At 42.1% G+C, this 26,669-nt stretch overlaps 1 protein-coding gene across 1 annotated transcript in view; it reads right to left on the reverse strand.

Moving 5' to 3' along the window:
• Positions 1-11,993: 11,993 nt before the first annotated feature.
• LOC144728322 (uncharacterized) overlaps positions 11,994-26,669 on the reverse strand; it is a 36,603-nt gene continuing 21,927 nt past the window's right edge. The window contains exons 7-11 of the mRNA XM_078607676.1: positions 25,757-25,922; positions 24,796-24,972; positions 21,601-21,713; positions 17,834-17,895; positions 11,994-14,562 (exon numbers count right to left, since the gene is read on the reverse strand). Of these exons, the coding sequence (XP_078463802.1) occupies positions 14,518-14,562; positions 17,834-17,895; positions 21,601-21,713; positions 24,796-24,972; positions 25,757-25,922 (563 nt within the window). The 3' untranslated portion in view covers positions 11,994-14,517. The remainder of the gene's footprint in view (positions 14,563-17,833; positions 17,896-21,600; positions 21,714-24,795; positions 24,973-25,756; positions 25,923-26,669) is intronic.

The raw sequence follows: 26,669 nt of genomic DNA on the forward strand, positions 1-26,669 counted from the left end.
TATTATCGCGATTGTGCTATGGATAGCATATCATGAGACAATCGATTGAGAACTTGTGTAGGGCGCTGCACTCCATGAATTAAAATTACCCACAAAAGTGGCTATCACAGACCTACTTCGGATATCTCCTTCAAGTGACTTCTGGTCCACGCGCAGTAGGGGGCAGCACTTCGTTACTCGATGCAGTGCATATACAGTCACTTTAATCGAATACCAAAGGAAATGTTTGTGTTTTACAAACTGAAATGTAACCGAAAATAAACGTAACGACGATTTTTTATATTATTTATATTTCAGTTAACGGTGACCAGGCTGAGGCCATCAACTCATTACATTTAAGAACCGAGTTTAGTTACGGGTTTCAATCCAGTTACAAACAATGTGAAAAACATCTTATTCAACACAGTAGCAACACTGCTGCTTAATACGATTGTTGCAACAATTTTTTACGTAGATTTTCTGAATCGCGATCCTCATAAAAACAATCATTTGCAAACTAAAACAGTTCCACAAACAAAAATGAAAATACACAATTTCATTTTATCGTTATTATTATTACAAATCAACGTGAGCCAGGAACAGAGCGCGCATCACAGAACGGTGTGGTGAACAAAAAAACCCGGGAACAACAGCCCGGGTTCGGCATGACAGGACTTCATGAAGGTGGACACACACACACAAAATTGCATTTAATCAACGAATATTTGGCTATACGTGCCATTAAACACCTGATGATGGACGCTTGCGTTGCGCCCGAAACGTCGTGATTTATTTTATTTTATACCTACGTGACTTTACCGAAAGAACCAAAGAGTATAGTACACAGGAGCTTTACAATAAGGGTACAGATATTGCTGTGGGTGCCCAGGGCTGTCCAGCGATTTCTGGAGGCTCAGGGATGGAATCCCTGGGCAGAGTGCCACATGGGGGCCCTCTTATTCATGAGGGACAAAAAAAACCGGGCTCGTTGTTGGGCCCTCTTTAAACTAAACTAAAATAAAACTAAACTCAATTTTATTTGAGCTGCATAACAATTTTTGCAGAAGCGATAGATCAACGATGCGGCTGAGCACGTAGACATTTAGAGCAGCCATATACTCTCAACGGACGTTGATTCTAAATGTGGAGGGAAAAACACAGGACCCGGAAAAAACTACACGCGGCCACGAGGAGAAAGACGTGTAAACTTCAAATATACAGCAGGCGTCAGGGTCAGGATCAAACCCACGACCTCCTGTATACCTGGTGAGGTAGTTAACATCTCGCCACCGTGTGAGTTTCAGAGTAAATTGTGGGTGCCCCACTCCCACATAGGTGGTACCCTAAGTTTACTGGATTCCTAAAATCAACAATGACTGTTGTGAGTGGATATAATTAGCATATTTACCGATGTGAAATTCAAACAGCCTCTTTCGCATTTTACAACGCGTAACCTTTGGACCTGTTTTTTTCCAAAAAAGCAAATATCTCCGAGCACGTCATGCTGCATTGGATTTTAGTCCATATCCCCCTTTCATTGTAAATTACCACATTTATTATCAATCATTAGCAGCGATGGTCAATCCACTGCTGCCACCATCTCTCATGATCCTGAGATGCAAAAATCCACCCAGCACCAGCGCTGCTTGTAGGAATTTGATCGCTCAAATAAAATATGACTACAACTGCACTATCTCAGCACATCGACAATATATATAAAACTCACAAATTCAAAACTTAAACAAATTGTCATTAAAATAGGTCGTAACGTCAACAATGAGACATGGGTTTATTTTTAAATCAATCGTGTAGGATAAGCGTGGATGATATTGTTACAAAGGGATGTTGCATCTATCAAGTAGATATTGAGATCCATGAATGTAACACAATCAACGGAAAATAGTTGTTTTATATTGGTGTGCGCGGTGAAGGGGCATTGCGAATATCAAAATGTGACAAGGGCCACATGACACCAACTGGCATCCTGAAAAACAGATGTCTCAGCACACAGTTTACATGCATGATAAATTTGCACGTGTACAATGCTTTGGCTCCCATCCCAGCGGCTAAAACGACAGTGCATGTTTCTTAACTTCCCCTATCTCACGGTTCTGACATCCCAGCAGTATAAATGGTAATGTGGTTCAATTGCTTGTCACAAATGAACCACAATACCTTGCTGATGTCGTCAAGGAGCATAAACCATCACACGAACTCCGGTCATCCTCGCAGTGGCTTTTGGTTCTCCATCGAACAAAGGCGGTCACCGCGTCGCGCGTTTTCAGATGCGTTTCTGCGCCGTCTCGAATGCTCTTCCTATTAGGAAGCCACTGGAGCTAGGCACTTTTAAATCTAGATTGCTAACTCGTTTCTTTAGAACTGCTTTTTGTGTTTAGTTTGTTGTCCTTCCCCGCACCTCCGATAAGCCCGGTTGGCTAGGTACGGTGTGAAAGAAGTTCAACGTACATACAAGACCACATTTGTGGGGTAAGGTGTAGCATTCCCACCACTTTCAGGACATCTAGCCAGTGTAGAAGAATAGGCCAAATACCCTCTAGAGAGCTTCCTCTAGTGTGGAGGTCCCTCTACCAGCAGCGGCGTAAGCAATTAAAGGGTTGCACCATTGCCTTTTTAATAGCATTATGTACACAAGTGGTTTATTTACAAATGGCGACTCGTTTGGCAATGACACGCCCAATGACGCACATGCGGTTATTATTACTACCAGTAATGCATTAAACAATGGGTGAGGTAAACGCGCGGATCATGAGGCGTATTGTATCCAGCCTCTTTGTGGGTTGTCTATGGGAATTGCAACGAACAAACGTAGGCTCATATTTGTTTGTTTTTAAAGTTTTTTGGGGCGGGGGGTGTCGATTTATTTCGGTTTTTAGTGGTTTTTGTTTCTTTTGGGATTTTTTGTGTTTTCTTTGTTTTTCGATGTTTAGTGTTTTTTGTCGTTTTTTTGTGTTTTTTGGGGGGGGGGGGGGGGGGTTTCGGTTATTGTTTGCGTATGTATGTTTACTTTATTTCGCACCATACGTAGCCAACCGTGTTAATTTGAGGCACGGGGGGGGGTGGGCGATTCCACTCGCATCAGAAGCAAGGTATCTCTGGAGCCCTTGTTCACAATAGTGAGGTTCTAAAACCCCCACTGAACATGACTCGTTTCACATATATTGCACCTAATTAATCCACACTTGTTCACCTTGCCAAGGACTGCAAGTGTTTTGAAGGACGCTGTACTACTTAGTATGATAACCCCCCTTAACAAATCCCTGACTATCGTGTTAGTACATATTTACAGTTTGACCTCTGCACTTACCATGAAAGAAAGGGGATAAAAACACACACAATTAATCTAAGGTGATAACATTATCAACTGATTGTACTCACGATCATATGACGTGAAAGACTACAGCAGTGTAAATACATCGTCTATGCACTTGCAAGCCTTCTACATCCGTTGCGCATGATTGCCGGACGACGATGAATCACTCGATGAATCACTCGCTTGTTGCAGAGGTAACCGTTTTAATACAACGGCCGCCCTGGTTATTACTGCCGGTGTCTTACCGTAGAAATACGTGAACAGGGCATCGTGTGCTGGCGTCATGGTCCAAGTTTGCTTAATTTGGAAAAAAAAAATAACCCACCCTCTCCTTAATGCCAAAAACTAGACAGGACCCTCTTAAAAAATAGTAATAACGGTACAATGGCAGCACATAAACTATTTAAAGATGTTTTATTTGATCAGATAAGGTCCACTGAGCAATAAGCTTATTTTTCAGAAGCGACCTGGCCACAAATGATAGCTCAACAAAGAGACGTTTCACGTGTCATTTAAAACCCCCGAATACTCCAAACGCATGTTTCTAAATGTGGAGGGAAAAACCGGAGGATCCGGAGAAAAATCCACGCAACCACGGTGAGAACATGCAAACTCTAAATATGCAGCAGGCGTCAGGGTTCGGTTCGAGCCCACGACTTACAGTGACCCCGCTGTGCCCCCACAGACCCCTTTTTGTTGCAAAAGCTATATAATGTGGTTTGTTTAACAAAAACATTATTTATTTGAATCCTGGTTTTATAGTATATTGCTTATACTGTAGCAAGTTTGCCAATTGCCCTACATGACCGTTTCACCATAACGGCCTGTTTACCGAACATGGTTGTAGAGTCTCGCACACAAAACAGAAGAGTGTAATGAAATACAAGTACAAAGAACCGTACATTTTGATTTAAAGCTTTCGTGAATATGAACCGTACTTTGCTTAAAAGGACCTCCCAACGTATTAAAGTACATACTTTGAATGCATTTCGGTTTCTGAAATAGTGATACCAAATACACTTTGGTTCTTTCGGTAAAGTCACGTAGGTAGAAAAATTAAACCAAATAAAATTGTGACTTTACCGAAAGAACCAACGAGTGTGGATTCCTGCAGTCATGACAGCTTCAAATCAGTGATACCAATATTTAAAATGACTGCAATATTCAATTACGGGACCTCATCCAGGCCCCATTGTAAGGCTTCACATTGGGATGTTTGACCCATATTTGCGAGTTTTGTCGTTGAGTTTTAATTAGTGAGCTTCATCGGTGAGTTTTATCAATGCGTTTCATTGGTGAGTTTTATCGGTGACTTTTTATCGGTGACTTTTTGTTGGTGAGTTTAATCGGTGAGTTTTACCAGTGAAGAGGACAAAATGCAAAACGTCTTCTTTGTTGTTGAGTTTAAAAATGTAATTTTTTGAGTTTTAAAATGTAATTGAAGTGCTTACAGCAAAATATACAATTTACACGATGAAAGGAAGTGTAATCCCTTTTTTAAGGCCTAATTATTGCATCTCTCACACCGGTGCTGTCTTCAGCTGTAGAAGATTACCTCTCACTTGGAAGACAATTACATCTGAAATTGTACTATACTTCTCTACAAATCAACATGAAACAACAATAATGCAGCTCTCTGAACACCCCGAGAGACCACTGGGAATGGACACCAGAGTGACTCTTGCAGTGACTGTCGCAAGACCACGCTGCAATGCCAGTAATGTATGTATGTTGAAGTTCTTTCGCACCGTATGTAGGCAACCATGCTAATCGGAGGTGGGGGTGGGGGGGACAACATACTACGCAGTTCTAAAGAGATTTGTTTTCAATCTAGACGATTTGAAAGTGCTTAGTTCCAGTGGCTTCCAAATATCAGAAGAAAGCGCGTTCAAGACGGCCGCAGAAAGGCATCTGAACATGCGCGATGCAGTGATCGTCCACCGTCTTTGTTCGATGGCGAACCAAAAGGGTTCTAGTTGGGACTCCTCTAACCTGTATGGCCGGGTTGATTTTTTGACATTACTATTTCCTAACTTGTATTTTGCTTGCAGGAGTTTTGCAGACGTTGAAACCATTGTTGGGGTTTTGTGTTTGTTTTGCTATGGGTTATTAATTCAATGTGTAGTTGTCCAGTAACGGCAACTGCGGTGGACGAGTAGTACACACGCAGGTGAGCACTTCGCGGGTGATTCAGCAGGGCGGAGGAACTGGTCAAGGGTCACAGAGACCTTGTCTCGAAGCCCCTGGGACCCGCTAGCGGGTTCGAGAAGGGAGGCGCGGCCAGGATGGAGCCAGGACGCGCCGAGTCGGATAAAAGCAGTGGAGAGCGAGAGCTCGTGGCTGCCGGTTCTGGAAAGTGGACTCGTCTCGTCGTCACTGTCGTTTTTTCCGCCTTCATAGCTGCCGTCTTCACTAGATAATTGCGCGGCCGGATAGTTGTTGGCTGTCTCGGTCGACAGCATCAGTGTAACACAGTCAGGGTTGTGTCTAGGCTAGGCTATATGACTTGGGAGAAGCGAGGACGAACCTGTGAACCTGAAAGTGTTAAATTAAGTAGGTGCCTCCTCAAGAATCCTGTGTCCCGCTCCGTTGACACTACAAATTTATGATGAAGCGGCGGGGGGGGGGTTGTTATTCACGTCGAGTTTAGGGCCTGCCTATGCGTCAAGAAAGAGGGGTTGTCTTAGTATGGCATACAAAGTGATGGGCAAAATAAGAAAAAGACTCAACGCACTCTTCAACAACACTGCTTTGAAAATAAGTATATAACCAGCGACTTTTTGGCCAATGTTCTTCGCTCATAGCACATCATATTCTTGTTTATATACGTATTTAATTTAAGACACTGTTGTTGACAAGTGCATTACGTTGTTTTGTCTATAAAGGAGAGTGAGTGTGCTTGGGCAGAGCACGCCATAAATAACGACGGCTTGGGTAGCCAAGTTACAGTGATGGAACGCGCCAGAGAGGAGTTCACCGAGGAGATGGAGTGAAGAAATTGGCTGGTTAATAGGTTCTAGGAGGATTGTATGTACGTATGTTGAACTTCGTTCGCACCATACGTAGCCAATCATGCTAATCAGAAGTGCGGGGGATGGACACAACAAACTAAACACAAAAAACAGTTATCTTCATAAATAAACGAACAGCCTACATAATGATATTAAAATGACAAAGGTTCAACTATAAAATTGCTTACGTCGCTGCTGACGGAGGGGCCTCCACAATAGAAGGAGCTCTTTAGAGGGTATTTGGCCTACTCTTCTACACTGGCCAGATATTCCGAAACTGGTGGGAATACCTACACCTTACTCCACAAATGTGGTCTTGTATGTATGTTGAACTTTGTCCGCACCGTACGTAGCCAACCGTGCTAATCGGAGGTGCGAGGAGAAAGACAACAAACTAAACACAAAAGGCATTTCCTAACAAATGAGTTTGCAATCTAGACGATTTGAAAGTGCATAAGCTTCCATTGACTTCCTAATATCGGAAGGTAAATCTCACAGTCATGTGAGGAGGTGGTGGACTGGGGAGATCTTCATCCAGCAGGGGATTGATCATCGTTGATGGTGGCGATAAATATCAATACATACTGACTTAAGCACGTAATCATTTACAACGCGATTGTAAAACCCATAAACGTTTTGCAATTCAGCAGCATGCAGAGTCCTTGAGTGAGTCATGTATGAATGTCGCTTCTTGTGGCATGGTCCTTTGTCATTTTATTATTGCTCGTAATTTCAACACCATACAGCGTGACTAAATGACCTTTACTCTTCGTAAATATTTAATCAATGCTTTATTTATTGTTATGTTTTAATGGCGAGCAATAACGGTTGCGGTTGCACACCCTGATTCACCCACCCGCACTCATCAGCAGCAGGGCCACGTGGGCCAAACAACTCCCCGACCAATAAAGTGTATGAAATTGCGTCGCCACCTTTCCTCGTTTTTTTTCCTTCTTCTTCCCAGTATCGTCCTTTTTTTGAGGTAAGCTATCTCAGGTAATCGGTAAGTGTTCCCAGATCACGACGATCCGTGCTCGCATTCACATCTTCGCGGCTTTGCGCTAAAGTTGAGCCGCAGCTGAGCACTGATGTCGTTTCATAGAAGAGGTGGGGCAGCGTGCAACTCACCTGAGCTGCTCAAATGTGATGCGATGCCCACTGACGTCAGTCCATCGCGCATTACAATGATGGTTCTAATGATGATGGGAAAAATAATAATGGTGGGACAAATTATTGTTGCGCGTAGTGATAATGATTTCGTTGGACGCATTGATGTTTACGCTAATTGTAATTGTGGTGCCACTTAAAATAATAGTACTACACTCTGAATGACGACCATGGGTCGAATTTTGTTGATCATGGAACTGAATGACAACGAGAAAGATGATGTGTCTATGAATTACAAAGATGATTTCACTAAAGATAGCATGGCACAGTGAAGCCTTTAACAACACCTCAACTTCACCTCAAGTAGGGTCACAGTGGAGTCCCAGTACCTTCAGAAAAGCATCATTATCAGTCTTGGTCAGTCTCCTAAGGAATGAATACCCTCACCAAGCTGCCACCTCTTACGATCTCCAATTCCTGTAGCAATCCACTGAGGAACTTGCAAATGATGTGTGGATTTATGTGTGCCTATTGCGAATATGTACATACCTTTATTAGTGGTTTGGGGAGAAACTCATTCTACTCCAACAAAAATACCTCAAAGACTTGATCAGAGATCTTGGTCTCACCAAGTCCAATGCCGAGCTTTTGACGGCTAGGCTCAAGCAGTGGAACTTGTTGGATGAAAGTGTGCAAGTCGCAGATCAGAGGAAGCGTCACCAACTTTTTGCAGCTTCTTCATCCTTCAAGATGGGCTCTGCTTCTGCCACAATGTGACCAGTCTGTTCGAGGCAATTGGAATCGCCTGTAACCAGAATGAGTGGCACCTCTTCACTGACAGCTCATCCAGGAGCCTCAAAGCCGTGCTGCTCCATAATGGTAGCAAGTATCCGTCTCTTCCCCTGACTCACTCGGTGCACCTCAAAGAGGATTACAACAGCATCAAGACCTTGCTGGACGCCTTGAAGTACGATGAGTACGGCTGGAAGGTCATCGGAGACTTCAACATGGTGGCATTCCTGATGGGTCTCGAAGGCGGTTTCACCAAATTTCCCTGCTATCTTTGCCTTTGGGACAGCAGTGACACCATGGCGCACTACCACAGGCAGGACTGGCCACAGCGGACCGAGCTCTCTGTGTATAAATACATGTTTATTTTGATTCATATGTAGTTTTTTTCTGACTTTATGTGAACGAACAGACACAAATTCGCCCGTAAATTTCAAATATCAATGTCCTGATCACAAAAGCAAAGTTTGTGGGGAATAATAACCATTTTCTATACTTTTTAGGCATAAGCAATTGAGAAATAACACTTACTACCCAGGAACAAAAATGGTATTACATCAGGAGATATCTCATCATCACCGTTCCCATCATCATTAGACCCATGGTTTTCATCTTGATCATCAGTGCTAACATCAATACACCCAACAAAATAATTTTCATTTATCCACACAATAATTAATCCCATCATTATTAGTTCCCTCATTATCATAATTCGACTCATTAATTAGACCCAACATCGTAAGTTATATCATTAACCTGTTTCATATTTTACCTTGAGTAATGCAGAGAGCAATACCGTACACAAATTCATTATTTTTGTATTTGTTGATATTATGCTTTTTATAGTCAGGAAATCCCCATTGAGTCTCAAGATTATTTTTCAGGAGGGTCCTTGCTAAGTTTTCGCAGTCGGGACGATGTTTCTGCTAATTTGCACGCTTTTTCAGCATTGGAATGTTTTGGCCAATACCAGTTACTTTGTTTTTCAGCTATCGGAGAAAACCGGAGAACCCTGAGAGGAAACCCATGCAAAACGGGGGGGGGGGGGGGGGGGCACAAACTCACCGCAGAAAGGCTCCATTTAGGAAATCGGGCCCAGGAGCATCTTGCAATGAAGTACCAGTGAGGTACAAGTGTTACTACTGCGCCGCCCTGCCATGCCCCCCCCCCCCAAATAATTATAGCCAAAAATTGCCTCTGTTAATGAGACCCATAAGTACCAGAGTTTCCTTGCTTAATTAAACAACTGCTGCTTGATAATATTTATACTTACTCGGACGAACCCAGTAAACCTCTATTTTTATAATATTGGTCTGGAAATCCAATAGGCTGATGGACTAAAACTTGTTAATGGTCATCTCGAAACGGTGGCGAGATGTTTACTACCTTGCTGAGTATGGAGGATGTCGTGGGTTAGATCCCAACCTGACGCCTGTATATTTTGAGTTTGCATGTTCTCCCCGTGGTCGCGTGTATTTTTCTTCGGGACCTCCGGTTTTTCCCTCCACATTTTAAAACATGCTTTTAGATTGTTTGGCTGCCATAACTTTGTGGCCAGGGCCTTACCTTGTAAAATACAAATTGTTCAGTGTTTTTAGTGGCTACGTATGATGTGAAAGAAGTTCAATATACATCCATATGTAGAGAAACAACTCAGTGTTGCTTTTATATTATTTTACTCTAAGAGGATTTTATTTTGCATTTTGCTGTTTAGACCATTACATTGTAATGTGCTGTCAATCGATATTGCCGACTGAAAATGTGTTCAAATGTGGAGTGCGATATAAAAAAAATAATTGTTTTCAAGTCATATTATCCACAATGAGTTGTTTTTAAAGCGTGTTATGGTGCAGTGGGTGGAGCAGTGGCACAATAATTCTCACACTCTACTATGATCTCAGCGACCCAATTTGGATTCCTGGCCATAGCTAACATCACATTTCAAGTTTAATTTGACAAACCAGGTGAGAAACCGATAGACCAGGATAGTCTCACTTGCAAGAGTGAATTGGAGCCTTAGTCTGCAAATCGGGGGGTCGATGATTGCTGTGCATGATCCCATTTTAAGTAATTTGTGGGTCATTTTCGAACTGGGAAAATGTGGACCCTCATGCTTGTACACAATGGTCTGCTTTGTAAATGAGAGCACGTAATGTTACGACGATTACATCCTCGGTAATAATCAAGACAGCCACTGGATTCAAACTGTGAGCCTCTGCAACAAGCGGCGAATGCGCGACCGCTAGTCCATGTCACCCGTTCATGGCGAGTGAAATCTAGTGGCATAACATCGATGGCGAGTGGCATCTTAACCAGTCCATTTTCACGAACCTATACTGACCAGCCTTGGGAAGTATGATTCAACAGCCCCCATGACGTCTGGAAAAAACATTACCAAGCTGCAACGTGTACAAAACTCTCTGGCACGTGGTCGTGACGGGTACTTTAAGATCCGGCCATGTCCGTCCAGTGCTCGCCGAGCTGCATTTGCTCCCGGTTGCCAAAAAATACATTACGAGGTCGCACTCGTAACACACAAAGTGCTTGCCACAAATGAACCACAGGACTTTGCTGATGTCGTCAAGGCGCATAAACGACCACGCGAACTCGGGTCATCCTCGCAGTGGCTCTTGGCTAGCCATCGAACAAAGACGGTCACCGCATCACGCGCTTTCAGATGCATTTCTGCAACCATCTAGAACACTCTACCTTCCGATATTAGGAAGCCATTGGAGATACATTGAAAACTCATTTATTTCGAACTGCCTTTTATATTTAGTTCGTTGTCCTTCTGCCGCACCTCTGATGAGCACGGTTTGATACACATGATGTGAACGAAATGCAACATACCTAAAGTACATACATTACCAACACGGTGTGAAGAGACTTTCATCCAATAGTGCAATGACAAAGGAGTGACATGCAGTAATAGTGTATTGCACTCTATTTCATAATGATTACAACCCACCACAGTTATTTTACTGGCTGACTACACTTAAGTGGTAACAATGGACCTATTCACCACCGGGTAAGAATGGGCATTAGATTGTATAATTGGCTCTTTTACTACTTTTACTGAAAATAAGATGTTTCTCGCACCTTTACAAGGCAACTAAACCTAGGTTAGGCAGCATCAAGTTGGAGCCATTGAAAGTAAGTACCTTTTATATGTCCGTACTGTTAGATTGTAATTGGCAACTTACCGTTACTGTCACGTGTTATTTTTGGTTATCATTATTATTTGTCACAATTCTCTTACGCGAGTGCTTTGTACCCAGCCTTTATTTTATCTGGAAACCCTATGTGATCCGCACACACCTTCATATTATCTGTGCGCTAGATTTTTACGATTAGCCTAGCCATTGCATCGATAAGAGAGGTGGCCCTGGAAGTGTTGGCAAATCCTTTCTCGTGCCGTATGTTGAACTTATTTCGCACCGTACGTAGCCACCTGTGCTAATCAGAGGCGGTTTCTGCAGGCTTACCCGCCTGCATAATCCATATTCAATGTGATGGGTTAGTTTGGTTTAATCTTTGGTGAAAAGGCCTAGACGATGAACCCGCTACACTTAAGAAGCCCGCTAAATACAAATCCAGGGTGTCTTGCAGTGCCAGACAAGCGGTTTGACCTTTGTAGCCACCTGGCCACATCTCCAAAGGATTGTCATTGATAATGCAGAAACCACGATGTGTGAATACCTCGACTCACAATGCCTTCAAGTGAAAACCAACACCATTTCACTGCTTCCAAAAGTAAACAAAAAAAAACATGGACGTCCCACACACGTGTTTTTTAATTCATATTTTTGTTTATTTATCGTGGTTACAATATTAACGCATTTTATGAAAATAAAAGTTGTATGCTTTTGCGAATGAAGTGTAATTTAAGCCAGTATGAAATGGATCATACTACACATATCACACTAAGATGTACTTTGTATACAGGGTACACACAATATGCTCTCTGATAATATATTTGATATATTTGCATCGGTTTAGACTGCTGGCAGAATTCTTGACGTTACCCCAGTCGTGGATTTACACAGTTCATCATCGCTGTCCATGAATAAATGAAATGAATACTACTCGTAGGTGGATCACTATGGAGAAATGGATCCTTTCCATGTTAATAATTACCATATGAATGAGAAATTGTCACCATTGGTTCGTTTTACGTATTGTACACAGTAGTGTGTATATATAAAGAATCTTTGAACAATCAATGTATGACTGTACTGTTGACTCTAAAGATGAACCAGCCGGGGAAAGGAATGTTTGCACACGTCTGACGTAATAGCTCAAGTGGGGAATGTGTGAGAGAATGCATCGATTCACGTGGGTTTTTGTTGTTATTAATATAGTTGCTGAGCAAAGGGCCCAAAGACCCAAAATGTCAAGTGGTCAGCAAAGAGTAGCAAGAACACGGTGTGGGAGCCCTGTATATCTTCGTTCGTAAGGCGATGAGTTGATCAGCATTGTCAATGTTCATAGCAATTGTTTACACGTGACTGAGGCATTGCCACCATGGTTGGTGAGTGAGCCAGTAGATGGCTTTACGAGTAGCCTGTAAATATCTCAATTGCTGCCGGTGAATTATAGAAATGGGCAGTGGTGTGATGTGTGCCATTTGAGAGGCTTGACGTAAAACCGTGTATATGTTTGTTTTAATGTTTCCTAACAACGTCAGCATTGTCTGTTTACGTCTGATCAGATTCTGTGCATTTTTATCCATTGCCTCTACTTTATAAAACTAGTCCCTTTCATGTCCAAAAGTTACGTTTTTAAGTCAAATTGCATATACCTATTTACTTGCCTTTATTTATATTGTACTGTATTCATTTCTTGTCAAAAGGAGTCTAAATTTGTTCGAGCAAATGTTTTATAAATATTGTGTTCTTAAATTGTATCGTGATGCAACAGGCCACCCTTGCAAAATAGGTAATGCTGTTATTTAATCGCCTGGTTAAGTAAAGGTCACACACATTAGGTCTCCTTGGTCAAATATGTTTCTAAATTAACTTCATTTGTTCTCAGTGAAAGAATAATGATAAGTTACTGCACGTACACGAAGCAGCCAATATCAGAATTACAGTCCCATACTGGTCATGGACAATGTAATTTACAGTGCACTTTTGAATGCATTCTAAAGTACATTTACATCTGATGGATTCAAAAGACAACCGTACTCCACTGTTTGCAATCGTCTATGTCGATAGTATACCCAATTTTATGTTTTATGCAATACATCAATCGAGATTGGTATTGTTAGAAATTGTCATTGCAGTTGCATGAACATTCATTTAATTGTAGAGCACTGAAGAGGAATATTGTCCAACTTTCGTTTGATTCGTGTTTTGTGTAGAGAGCTGGACGAGCTCGCAATCGAATGTTCTGCTCGAGACCCAGCGAGAGTTGACTCGACATAACTTTCATAATTTCTTCTCGTCCATATGGCAACTGCCAAGTGTTGCTGTCCCGTGATATTGCTGGCCTCTCTTGGTCAGCACAGGCGGCAAATTGAAACGCCTCGCTCATGCTGCTGCTGGTGGAAGGGACCTCCACTGGGGAGTATTTTGTTCTGAGAGAGCTTCCTCTCGATGTTGTTTTGGCCTACTTTCCCACACTCGCTGGGCACCTTGGAACATGTGGGAATACACACAATCCCTCCAATGGACTAACTGTGGTGTACCCATTTATCGTTGGATTTAAGAAACACACATCCCATTGTTTTAACTACTGCACTCAGGAGATGAAACCAGCGACCTCTGTATAGCATCCCAAAGCAATATCGGGAATGGGTTTAAAATATAGTATAGGTGGGGGGGGGGTGCTGAAATACATTTTTTAAACAATTAAGAGTCTCCTTTTAAAATAAAAAAAGAGTAATGTCCCAAAACGAGAGCGCAAACATACCACGAGCAGCAGGCTTGGTAGACTGAAAGGTCCACGGACCTTTTTGTCACCACTCTCAGCTGTACTAAGTGCTGGCCTTTCGCTCTCCAGCCGAGTGTGGCTTCAAGAGGGGGTTCCCTTCTGAGTAGGACATGTTTGAAATCAATCTGGTAGATAGATCTCATAAGGGGGGCTAAGGCCCTGTTATTTTTCTTAACTCTAGACCCCCCCCCCCCCGCCAATGATTAGCAATAATTTTAGTAAATGTCAGTGAAGTTTAACAATGGGGGTGGGGCGACGGGGGATGAAGGTAAAATGTAACCTGTAAATCATAGCCAAGTGTTGCATGCATATATTTGTATTATTTCCTGTGCAGGCAATACGTGATTGTAATTAGTTGGAGGAGTGTTAAATTAGGCTTTCAGATAAAATTTTTGGCCTCTGGAATACAACCTGAAAGAAAAAAAAGAAACAGTAAATGTGGTGACATTAATACATCATGTCAATAAGCAACAAACGGTATCTCATTAACAACCTGAGATCTTAGCTTATTCACATAAACATACCGCACTCAAAATACGTCTATAACACGTTCCTTCGGAGTGGGCAGGTAGGAACTTGGTTGGACAGCGCATTCGTGCACGACAGACAGACAAATAATCCCTGGTGGGCAGTGTGGAACCTGTTGTTCCTACCTGTATGTATAAAAGATAACTTGACTTTAGGTAGCCAGGCAGACAGCACACTTAACTATCCCCCCCCCCCTCCCTTAGGCCCCTCCCCCCTTAGGCCCCTCCCCTGACCCCCTTTCCCTTAGGCCCCTCCCCTGACCACCCCCCCCCCCCCCATATCCTCAGGCCCCTCCCCTGACCCCCCTTCCCTTAGGCCCCTCCCCTGACCCCCCTTCTGTTAGGCCCCTCCCCTGACCACCCCCCCCCCCATATCCTCAGGCCCCTCCCCTGACCCCCCTTCCCTTAGGCCCCTCCCCTGAACCCCCCTCCCTCAGGCCCCTCCGCTGACCCCCCCCTGAGGCCCCTCCCCTAAACCCCCCCCCTCAGGCCCCTCTCCTGACTCCCCCCTTCCTTAGGCCCCTCCCCTGACCCTCCTCCCTTAGGCACCTCCCCTCTCCGTACCCGGCAGTAGGTCTCCACCAATCAAAGAGCTGTTTGTAAGGTCTCCACCAATCAAAGAGCTGTGTGTATTATATATTTATTTATGCACGACAGACAGACAGACAATCAGACAGACAGACAGCTAAATAATCCCTGGTGGGCAGTGTGGAACATTGTTCCTCCCTGTATAAACCGCTAAGTATTACTACAACATGCACAGTCCATTGTGTTACGGGGTTAGTTCTTTGCAGGATGAATATCAGACACAATGAGCAGCAACATCACTTTAAACTTTAGTTGACACTGACGCTACACAAACACATGGATTACAACTATTGACTGTGATCTCTCTTTCCCATAACAAAAGGAAAATGTGTGACATGTTTTAAAACTAAAATTGAATACGAAAATAGGATTTTGGTATGCCTTAACTAAATATACTTTGCATGCGTTGTTCCATACTCTTGTCAAATGCCTTGGATTTACATGTCTAAGTGAAGGCAACATACAATGACAGGTAGGTATAGAACGATCCACACACTTGACGATTCAATTGAATCGTCACTATTCAGGCTTGGAATTAACTTCAATAAACAATTTATTTTACATTGTGGTGAATGGTAGTGCCTCGAGTGGCTGCAGGGGTGACGTGAGCCCATTACAACAGGTACGAATTAAAAAAACACACATTGATTCTCTACACTACGCTTGTGTTGAACTTAACGGTACAATTGAATAAAGGATGCATCATTCCGTCCCGGGTGACAGGAACAGTTTTATGATTGTGCGGAAGGCGCGTTGCAGAACTATGAATGCAGTGGATGTGTAGTAACATCAGGGATGTCACTTTATGGTGCCCCCCCGGAAGGGTCGTGCCGTTCGATGTTTCTACATCGTGCACATCACCGTGTGGGTGGCTGTGTGTAGCACCAGCCCTAGCGGGGCTTGGCGAGCACTGGGATAGTGCGGGCACCACGCACAGCGTGTGGTGGGGGCTTCCACGAGGGGGAGTGGGTGAGCGTCAGCCCAGGGACAGGGTTGCCCCGGGCCATGGCACTCTGGTTGACCCCGTAGAGACGTGATCCGGAATATCCATACAAGGGGGCCCAGGTGGGGGGACTAGGGGGTGATCACGTGTCCGGAGAGAGCTCTTGAGAAGGATCGAGAGGGAACGTAAATGTTCGGGAAGGTGGGCGGGGCCGAGGGCGGAGCGGTCCCGACAGGGGTCGCTGCATTCTACAAGCGGGAAGCCCAACATCTACAAGCGGGAAGCTCTACGTCTCAAGCTGAAGCTCTTGGTCTTACGAGGCAACCACGTGGTCGGAGACCCGAGTGAGGGATCGACCCTTCGTAGCAGTAAAGGGGCAGTTACCCTTTTGTGTTACGGAGTTACGGTGTTACAAATAAAAGTGTTGCCTCTAAAAGGAACAACAGATGGACCCACTACAGATGTGTCAACCATGTTTTCCTTGTAGTCACTGAAAAAAGAGCTTCTCATCTCAATGGGCCTGACCCGCAATGAACTTACTGTGTTCACATTGAGTCTCATCGCGTTTCCTTGCATGTTCTGTCCCATATAAACTTTACCACTCGCGGGTACTGACAGGCAAATAAGGATAGGCATATTATTCTCCGCATTTAAGATGGGTTGTTCAATCTTATCAGACCACTTGCGTCATTTCTAGTTATTTTCCTTTGTCCTGGGTACATTTACAAGCGAGTGTAAAAAAAGTTAAAGCTTTAGGTGTGTGTGTTTTTTAAATAGCCGTCATTCCCTTTTTAATGCCCTTAAAGGGTATATTCCCTTGGAAACCAAAAAACTTGGGGGACAGCATAACATTGAGTGTTCATCTAAATGGGGTTCCCTTTAATATCAGTCAACAATTTTTTTTTAAGTCATTCAGTTTGATAAAAAAAATCATCAAGTGCAATCTTGCAACTTGAGTAAACACATTTGTGCAAAGGAATGGAAAAACAAGAACCTTGCTATCCATAGAAACACAAGATAAAGGTCCTATCATTCGTTCTCAAGTGATTGTGTCAACGGCGATGGTACGGCCAGTTACCACAGTCACAAACCAACGCCCCAGGACATTGAGTAAGTGGCATAATGTTCGATTCACTTGGCACAGCAATATGGGTGGCAAGGAGTACCATAGTACCATCATCACCTATTATCAGTCCACTGTTCGAGGAAGGCATCTAAAAAATCCCACCATCTCTCATGACCCCACAATGCAACCATCTACCTAGAACCTAAACAGGAGCTGATATCATTGATCCATCTCCTCATTGTACGTACTCTCAAGACGCGTTCCATACCTTGACCATAGGCCCCATCATCACTTCCAGTGACGGGTCCTGCCCAAGCCAATGTATGTTCTCTAATCTGCGTGTTCTTCATTATGTCCTCTCAATGTTCTTCCAAGCTCTACCCCACTCAACGAATCGCATCTTTCATCAGTCACACAATGTAATTAATACTTTGCAATGTGATTTGTTGTCAAGGTTTCTGCATTTCCATTAAAATGGACTTGCGTGTTAGAGGTCGTGTTTATTTATAGTAATATAAATAGAACTGATGTTGTTTAAATTGCACGCAAAGCACTCACCACTTTTTGGCTAATATTTTCAAGGGTAGGGTTGAATACTCCAGGAGGTATAGTGAAATTAGCTGTGGAAAACAAAGCATGAAAAACATGAGATATATATAACGTAAATAAAGCTGCAACCCCTACAGAGACAGTCCCATTCTGCGTGCGTATCTTGATCTCCATTTTACCCCACTTGTACAACGGCGATTTGACCAAATCAACCAGACATGTGTCCGACCTCATCCGATGTCGCAAGCTAAGCTGGATTTTTAGCCTGGGTAGTGCTTGGATGGGCCACCACCGTGCACGACAGGTTCCAAGTAAACATGGAAAGTTGTGCCAACGTTGAGCCAACGTTAGTCCAACGGTTTAAAACACATGCTATCGTCGAGCCAACGTCGTGCGTTCACTGTGTGTTACAGGCGCAGAGCTATGCTGTAGGGCAGCAGCTGACGGCTCAGCAAGTTCAAGTTAATTTATTAGGTATAGCCCTGTGAGCCATTCGGCTCTTGAATCAGGTGCAACCGCAATAAACAAAAAACAAAAACATGAACAAGAAAACATCTTAAAGTGACTATGTGACTATTTGCAAACTGAAAATCCAGGAAAAAAACCAGCAAAGATTCCAAAAAAAAAGCACCGTACACCAACGCTGTGCAAAAATCCCAGTGGGATGCAAGTCAAACAACAACAACAACAACCACAAGACAACTTAGATTAAGGCCATCATTCTAACTCCGTACTACAACAAACAAACATGGCCAAACCAAAACACTTTTCGAAATCACCAAAATAAAGCCATAAAAGCAATGTATCAGTGATCATAGGAACTGTGACCGAATTTTCACAATAAACGACATAAACAACAATCATTGTTGTACTGTACTACTTTGCTCACACTCGTCTATGTTCCCAAGCTTCAATCTCCACGAATGAATTTGGTGAAGTATGGCTAATTAACCCTCATGACCCTCACCGTGTAGGCAATCGTCGTAAAACTAGCTACAGCGTCAGGGTGTGTCTGGACGCTATGCAGTATGAATAATACATATGTCAATGATAATAGCATGTCCAACAGCAGATAGCACAATACAGTTAAAGCCTCTCCTTAATAGAGGTTTTGTGGGTGAGATCGCGTGAATAGAAATGTTGTCGTGAAACCCGCCACCACCCGACACAAGGTTTGTCACGTAAATGAAAACATGCCAATGAGTTACCAGTTCAGTTACTAGCCCTCAGCCCGATGTGCACGTGAATCAAACAGAACAACCGCGTAAGACGATGAAGAATTACTGACTTCCGATGCAAGAGAGGGGTTATCGTCCTTGACGGACTGCATGATTGATGACGACGATGAGTTCAGCACACCGGTTGTGTGTCGGAGAGTAACAGCATCGGCTGCCAATTACCAAGCTCTGTGTCTGCAACAGCTTGGGTAAATGCTATGCACTGTGTTGCATAAATACAACAGCTGATTAAAGCACTGCACTTTGTCAACAAAACTCGGTTATTACGGCAGGGTTCACCTCAAAGATGAAAGGCGAATGCGAGAGCCTTATGGGTTTCGCAATGTGATAGTGTGTGAAATGAGATAATATTGTCATATGTAAAGACACCAAATGTCGATGTCAGAACAATTATTTTTGTCGTACATTAAAAAGTACAGTAGTTGTTTCGGATGCTCATTGGCTGGAGAATAACTTGAGTGTGTGTGTGTTAATAGGGATTGTGTCTCTTCCGTTATGATCCAGGGCAGAGCAGCAGCAGGCAGTGGTTGTGCTGTGTTATGAACCTGGTGGCCAACTGAGTTCCATTGACTACCAATATTCTGTGGTTGAGTAATATTTGACTGTCCCAGGGGGCCCACCCTATCACCAACTACAACGCCACCGGCATGGTTAGGCAAGATCAAACAAACACCGTGACTGAATAGCACGGGGAGTTGGTTTGACAGAGGGCTGAGGTTATTGCAAACCGTGACGAGTCGTACAAGACGTGGAAGTTTGTTTTGAATGAATTGGGATAAAAACAACAACTGGGCAGGGACACGCGATTGTACGTCAACATGTTGGTCAACGCGAGTTTACTCCCCAGCTCAAACTATCACACTGACAATCACAGAAACATTTATTTCCCTTTTATGATGTGTCCAGACAACCGTTACCAGATACTGAATGTATTACAATTTGTTTACAGTCTGTCATATGTTTTTATTATGTACGCTTGGGCTTACGCGAACGTCATACTTTTAGCTTTAAAAAAAAACATATCCGTTGTATTGTGTGAAGCATGCGGACCCCATATATTGTGAATTAAACATTTAAAGGGTTTTTAAACACCGGAAAGGTACAGACCATCGGCCTAGGGGAGGCCCAGGGCCAGTTAAAATATTCGTCATTCTTATTGAAAATGCCTATTAAATGATAAACAAAGACAGCATACATACATGTACATAATTGCATATGCTACGTTGAAATTGTAATGCAGTTTATTAATGATTTCCACTTTTTTGTCATATGAACAATCTTACGGCGACGAATTGGGATTGAACCGCCCTTTCATTTAACAATAGAGATACCTCAACTACAGCAAGGAGATCTCCTGCGGAAAGCGGTGGGTCCCTGGATCAGATTGCGCATTGAGACTGTGCACAACACCGTCCATCCCATTACCCTCCTCTCCTCGATAGTTTCTGTGCCCACTCAGGCCTACAGAGGACGTTGTCTAAACGCCAGACTAATGATGACGATCATGCTCTCCTTGCTGTTTTTGAAATGTCTTGCTTAAAGAACAAAACAAAACTCGCGCACCCAAAGCTGTCAGGGGTATAGTAGAATCTGAATGCAAGCACACCCATTGCGAACAAGATCGGGAGTGCTTATATTCGAAGTAGTGTGCGTCAGAAGTTGCCCTTTATCCTTGCCCCACAAATGCAATGTAAGGATGTGTTGTGTATATAAAAAATATGCTCATTTTAGGTGTGCTTATATCAAGGCCGTAATTATAATATATATTGGGGGGGGGGGGACACATCCCCCCCCCCCCAATATTCAAATATGCTCAAAATGTCTCCCCTCAATATATTGCTATAAAATAGATTTCTGTTTATATGATCGTGGTTATGGTTGTACTTTATTAATCCCTAATCTCTGCCATTACATACAATGAAACAAGAAAAGGTAAAAAAGAAAAAACAGAGCAATGTAATACAATACACTATTAGACATTATTGTAAAAAAGAAATAAAAAGTCCATCCCATGGGTTAGTGATTTTTAAAAAATATTTTTTAGGCATGAAATGTCAGGAAATTCGTTTTCAAATTTAGATTTTTTTCTGGGGGGGGGGGGACTCCCAGACCCCCTGGAAAATTTCCCCCCCCCCAATGTTGACTCCATGGCTACGGCCTTGGCTTATATCCAGCTTCTACAGTGGTCGTATCCCTGCTACCATGTGTGCATTGGGTGGCAAGGGTGGGGCAACACTTGTGCCTCACAACAAGAAGCACCAGGGTTCAATTCCCGATATATATAATACAATCAATGTAACTGATATTGGCCAAAGTATCCCAATACTGAAACATTACACTCAATATTACTCAATTAGGATGCCACACAGCAGTATTGCATCCGCCTACTGCAAAAATAAATCTTGGCATGACCCCTGCTAAAAAAAGTCTTGAGACTCAGTGAGGCTTTCCTAGCTAAAATTAATAAATAGAATAAAATATAAACATTTCACTCTATCAGTGTCCACAAACAATTGCAGCTCGCCATGTGCGATGTACCTTCTTCACGAACATCCTCGACGTGACCATCATAGTTCGGGTTGTCTTGCCATTCAGGCAAGGTCTTAAAGCTTCCAAAACTTAAGTTTGAGTTTCTACTGAAGGAAGAACAGCTGAAAATATACAAATCATATGTTAATACATTGTATTTCGGTATACATGACGCCCATGTTATTGCTTATGTTCTGATAATCTTTCCGGAAAACAAAGATGGTAAGTTTGCTGCTGGAAAGTTGTGAGTAAAATTTAGTGCCAACAAGATAACCTGGTGGCACCATTGCAATAAAGCAGAACCTGTGATTAACAGACCATAGAAAAATATACATAACGTCGAAGAAAGTCTTCTATTGCAGCTCCATGCTTAACTCTATATCAGTGTTAAATATTCAATGTTAAATATACATATATCTACGAAACTCACTGAAATAATTTGTTTTGGCATTGGGGCTCATACGTCACGTGTCATTTATGGCTTTCATGACTCGCCATAACTATGAAATGTAACACCCTTTTTATGATCTGCGGCTTGAATTGTGTGATCATCAATAACATACCGCTGAAGCAGAGCGACGTAAACCAACAGTATTATCACTTTCAGAGGCATTCTTTTATTTTATTATGCATGGATTTATATTGCTTGTACAAGCTCATGGCAACATGCGCACCGAGTCGTCATTGGGAAGAAGCAGTGTTTTTAATCCGTATACGTTGCACGTAAATGGGTTCACAATGACCACTGGCCGCAACACTCGCGGCCGCTACTTTTCACCACAACAAGAATTCGTCTCATCTTGACTGAATCGTGACGATCCATTGAATCGCCATCATATAAACCACGGAATTATGACCGACAGTGCATGCATGATAATGAACATATTTCGAACAAAGTAATGTACTTTCTTTTAAAATGTACATTACTACTCAAAACAGTTCTTATCTCTACTCTTTGGTTCTTTCGGTAAAGTCACGTAGGTAGAAATAAAATAAAATAAATCACGACGTTTCGATCGCAACACAAGCGTCCGTCATCAGTTGTCCTGCTGTATCGGTTCCGCCTAATGACGGTCGCTTGTGTTGCGATCGAAACGTCGCGATTTATTTTATTTCTACCTACGTGACTTTACCGAAAGAACCAAAGAAAGTTAAAATCCAGATTAGTTCCTATTTCGTTTGGCAGTTTGCCTTTTTTAAGTGAAACAGCACCTTTCTTGGCAGTACACGTGTGTGGTAAAAACTGCAGTGGATGAAGAGCATTTCTATTTCCAGAAGCATATGAGAGTTATTGGCAAATTATTGTCTTAAATGACTTTGTACTGACACCTACGAGTAGCGTTCACCGGTTTAGTCAAATCTAATTTGAGCCCTACTGTGTTAAAATAAGCAGCCCTAAACGATGAACATTGATATTTAGAGAGTGATATTATTTAAATATATCAATGAGCATCAATGATTAACAATTTGAAACAATATGCAGTTAGCAGCAGAAGAATCCATCAGGATGGGATGTCGTACGTAGCCTGTAGTTTCTCTAAAAGTGATGCCGACTCGTACCAAAGTTGCAAGTGGGAGTGTTCCATCATCGATTCAGTTTCAATTGAAAATGTTTATATACAAAAGCCAGTTTGCTTTGCTTGTATCTTACATTCCAATGCCAAGGTTTATTCCAATACCAAGATAAATCAATGCCATTCGCTTCATAAAATATACTCATGTCAAAAGTAGCCACAAAACACCCACGCACATTTTTCTCGTATTTTTATCACTCCAATGCCTTTTATAATCTAAACCACCACCGGATGCGGTTTATTACAATCGCTATCTTTTAACAGTCGAACGTCCGAAAGAGTCTGAAAGTAATTATTGTCTCCAGTGTGCAACAGTTAATGCATTTTATGATGGCGTGTGGTCAAAACGGTGAAGGGTGATTGCAGGGCTGGGTGGGTAAGAAGAAGTGAGACCAGTCGTTGGTACAGAGTTCCTTTTGTTTTACACATAAATGAAATACTTCAATCGTGGAATGATGTCTTACTCATTTTATTTTCATTATTATTTAAAGAGGCCAATAAGACTGACTTGGTGTGTAGGGAGTGTACAAGTACTGTATACCTCGACTTGCGAAAGGGAATTGGTCCTCAAAAAACATGCATAGAACGAAATTTTAGTAAATCAGAATGGCTTAATTTAATACATAAACAAATTTTGGAATGTTTTTCAAAGTCATTCCAACTCTACTCCTAACCTAAAAATATATACCCCCTATATCCCTTTCACACAAACATTAAAGAGCATAATTACTAAAGTGATTGAATAGTAATTGATAATAAAAAATGCAATGAACTCAATCAAAAGATCTTGCTGCATTTTAGAATGACTGGTAAGGTGATGTGAAGGCGTTACTGTTGCACTGCAGGGTCACGTGACACTGCCAAGGGTGGATGATGCAACCTCCGATAGTTGTTCTTGTTTGATATCGCGGTGCGTATCGAAATAAAATTGATCGTTGACGTGGAAATTCGATTTTGTAAGTCGAAAAGTGTAAACTTTTCATCATTAGACCTCCTTTGCCATTACCAAAATATAATAATAGGGGTTTTCCCCTGTTGGCAACAAAACTGATTCCTTGTAAAAAGGTTTTAGTTTTGTTACCAGAAAAAAGGGGAAAAACCCTATTATTGTACACTTTTCGTCAATTGCGTCAATGCGACATTTCGTGAAAAAAAAAACGAACGTTCGTAAATTGAGAGGCAACTGCGCTACAAATTTGTACCGTATTTTAGATTGGTGCTAACTTTAGCAGTATTAACTATCTTATCTTTCTGATTGAAGAGACGTATTGCCAAATCGTAGCCTTTACTTTGTGGTTTTATTACATGCATCACGTGACATCAACGGAAAAAGGTGTGAGAATCGGGTGTGTTTTTACAGTTTTGCAGTTCCAGAAATTCAAGTGACGATTGCCTCCAGTGTCTCATTTGGAATGCTTGTTATTGATTCTCAATGTGGCGTGATCTTTCAACGTGGACATTAAATACGGTATGGGTGTGATGAAACAACCAATCAGAGGAATGAATCGGTGAAGTTTGCAGGAACGAAACCACGGTGTTAGCTGTAGACGAGAGTGAGATCAGGAGGTGACTATTGGTGAGCCAGTGGACTGATGTGAAACCGGTGAGTGAATGGGCGCAACCCTCCTACCTGGATTCGACTGAAAACGTTTTCGTGCTCGCTCGCCTCATGAGCACCAAGACCACAACAATGACGATGATGATAGGCAATAAGACGAGTGGTACCGTGATTCCTGCAATTGCCGCTGCATTGGCGAGCAAGTTGCACTGACTATCTCTGTGCCAGAAAATCGAGGTCGGCAGGCAACTGCAAACAAATTGACGAGTGACAAAAATGCAAAAGAGACGATTGTTTAAGCAAATTGATCGAAACACAAAATAATGGACAAAGCTTAATTACGAAATAACTTTTGATTTAAAGCTTTCGTGACTGCAGGGATTCATATTCTTGGTTCTTTCGGTAAAGTCACATAGAAGGGAAACATTAAAATAATTAAATACAAATTTATCACGGCGTTTCGACTTTACCGAAAGAACCAAGAATACAAAATAACTGTTAAGAATGTTGCTAACATCTACACAGTATTACGAATTTATATGAAAAATAAATGATGTGGTAACTAACTAGGCCTATTCTATGGATTATCAAGATGGGCGTCACAATTGCATTCAACAATTATTATTTTCATGGAATTTTTTTAAGCATTGTGTGTATCTATAAGTGTTTTTTTTTTTGTAAAAAATACGTAATTTCTCATTTAAAAAAAGGTGTGTATACATGCAGGCATTCCCTTCATTAGCCTAAGTGCAACATTGGTGTGTCGTTTCACTAAAAAAATTATAAAACCTGAAATACTTCTGTGACCATTTACAGAATTGAGCAAATACCAAGACTGATGACATTAGTCCCAAATCTATATTCTAGTATAATGACTTTATCTCAGCCACATAACGATGTCTACTGATGCCAGAGAGATGTACATAGCCTCAGCATGTTGGGTAAAGGGAAGTGGAAACATGTGACACAAATTTTCAGTGGACGCCTACGGACTTTCTGCCCGTGGAGTTTGATGAAGATGAAGTTTACTTACACACACTCCGGGGTTACAACAGTTGCGTTACATTTCCCACCGTTGGCGCAATAAGGTTGTGTAGAGTTGGCATCGCACCTATGTATGCAGGAAATTTGCGAATCATTTATAATCGATATTGTGTAATACTCAGATATTTCAGAGTCGGAGCAGAAGTCATTCAAATCTGGAAAAAAAGGATAAATATTAGAAGCTGCAACATGAGTAATTGTCATACAAAAAAATCAACTGCATCGATAGTTAATCGCACAATTCAGCTTTATATTTACACGAGGAATGTTCCGGGGACGTTACAGTCGTACCTGTGTAATAATACTGTACAGTACATATATACAAAATTCAATCTTTTTCCGTTCAAATAAGCATTGAGGTGGTAGTCATCCCCTGTTCTCAGCCCTGGGTGGTGGTGGGATTTTCCACACCTTCTATGGTGAGAGCGAATCTACCCATACGACAACCAGCTGTTAATTTCCCCGATAAATTGGTCTCTATTTTATTGACCCCAACATGATAATGGGCTGAGTCAAGCCCCCGACTCGGATTTTAACTCTCAACCTTCCAAATGCAAGCAGCTCACTCTACCGACCGCAAAGCCACCTGGCAGATTCCCTCCACATTTAAAAACACGCATTTAGATGATTTCAATTATTTTGCTGATATAAATGTCCACATGATAAGCCACTTTGTTGAGCTATCATATGTAGCCAAGTCGCTTGTGTAAACGAAGTGAATAGCTCAGTGGACTTTACATGGTAAGATAAATAGTTTAGTTTTATTTGTATATATATATTTTAAGTCATTTTTTACCTTTCCTATTCTTAGCATTTTTATCGTTTTTTTATTTGTTTGTTGTTATAACGTTCTCACCCGCCCTGACTGGACATCTGTGAAAAAGAGCTTTATAGCTCATCGG

The sequence above is a fragment of the Lampetra planeri genome, chromosome 28, assembly GCF_965212315.1.
Source record: "Lampetra planeri chromosome 28, kcLamPlan1.2.h2, whole genome shotgun sequence".
In the NCBI taxonomy this organism is placed as follows: Eukaryota; Metazoa; Chordata; class Hyperoartia; order Petromyzontiformes; family Petromyzontidae; genus Lampetra; species Lampetra planeri.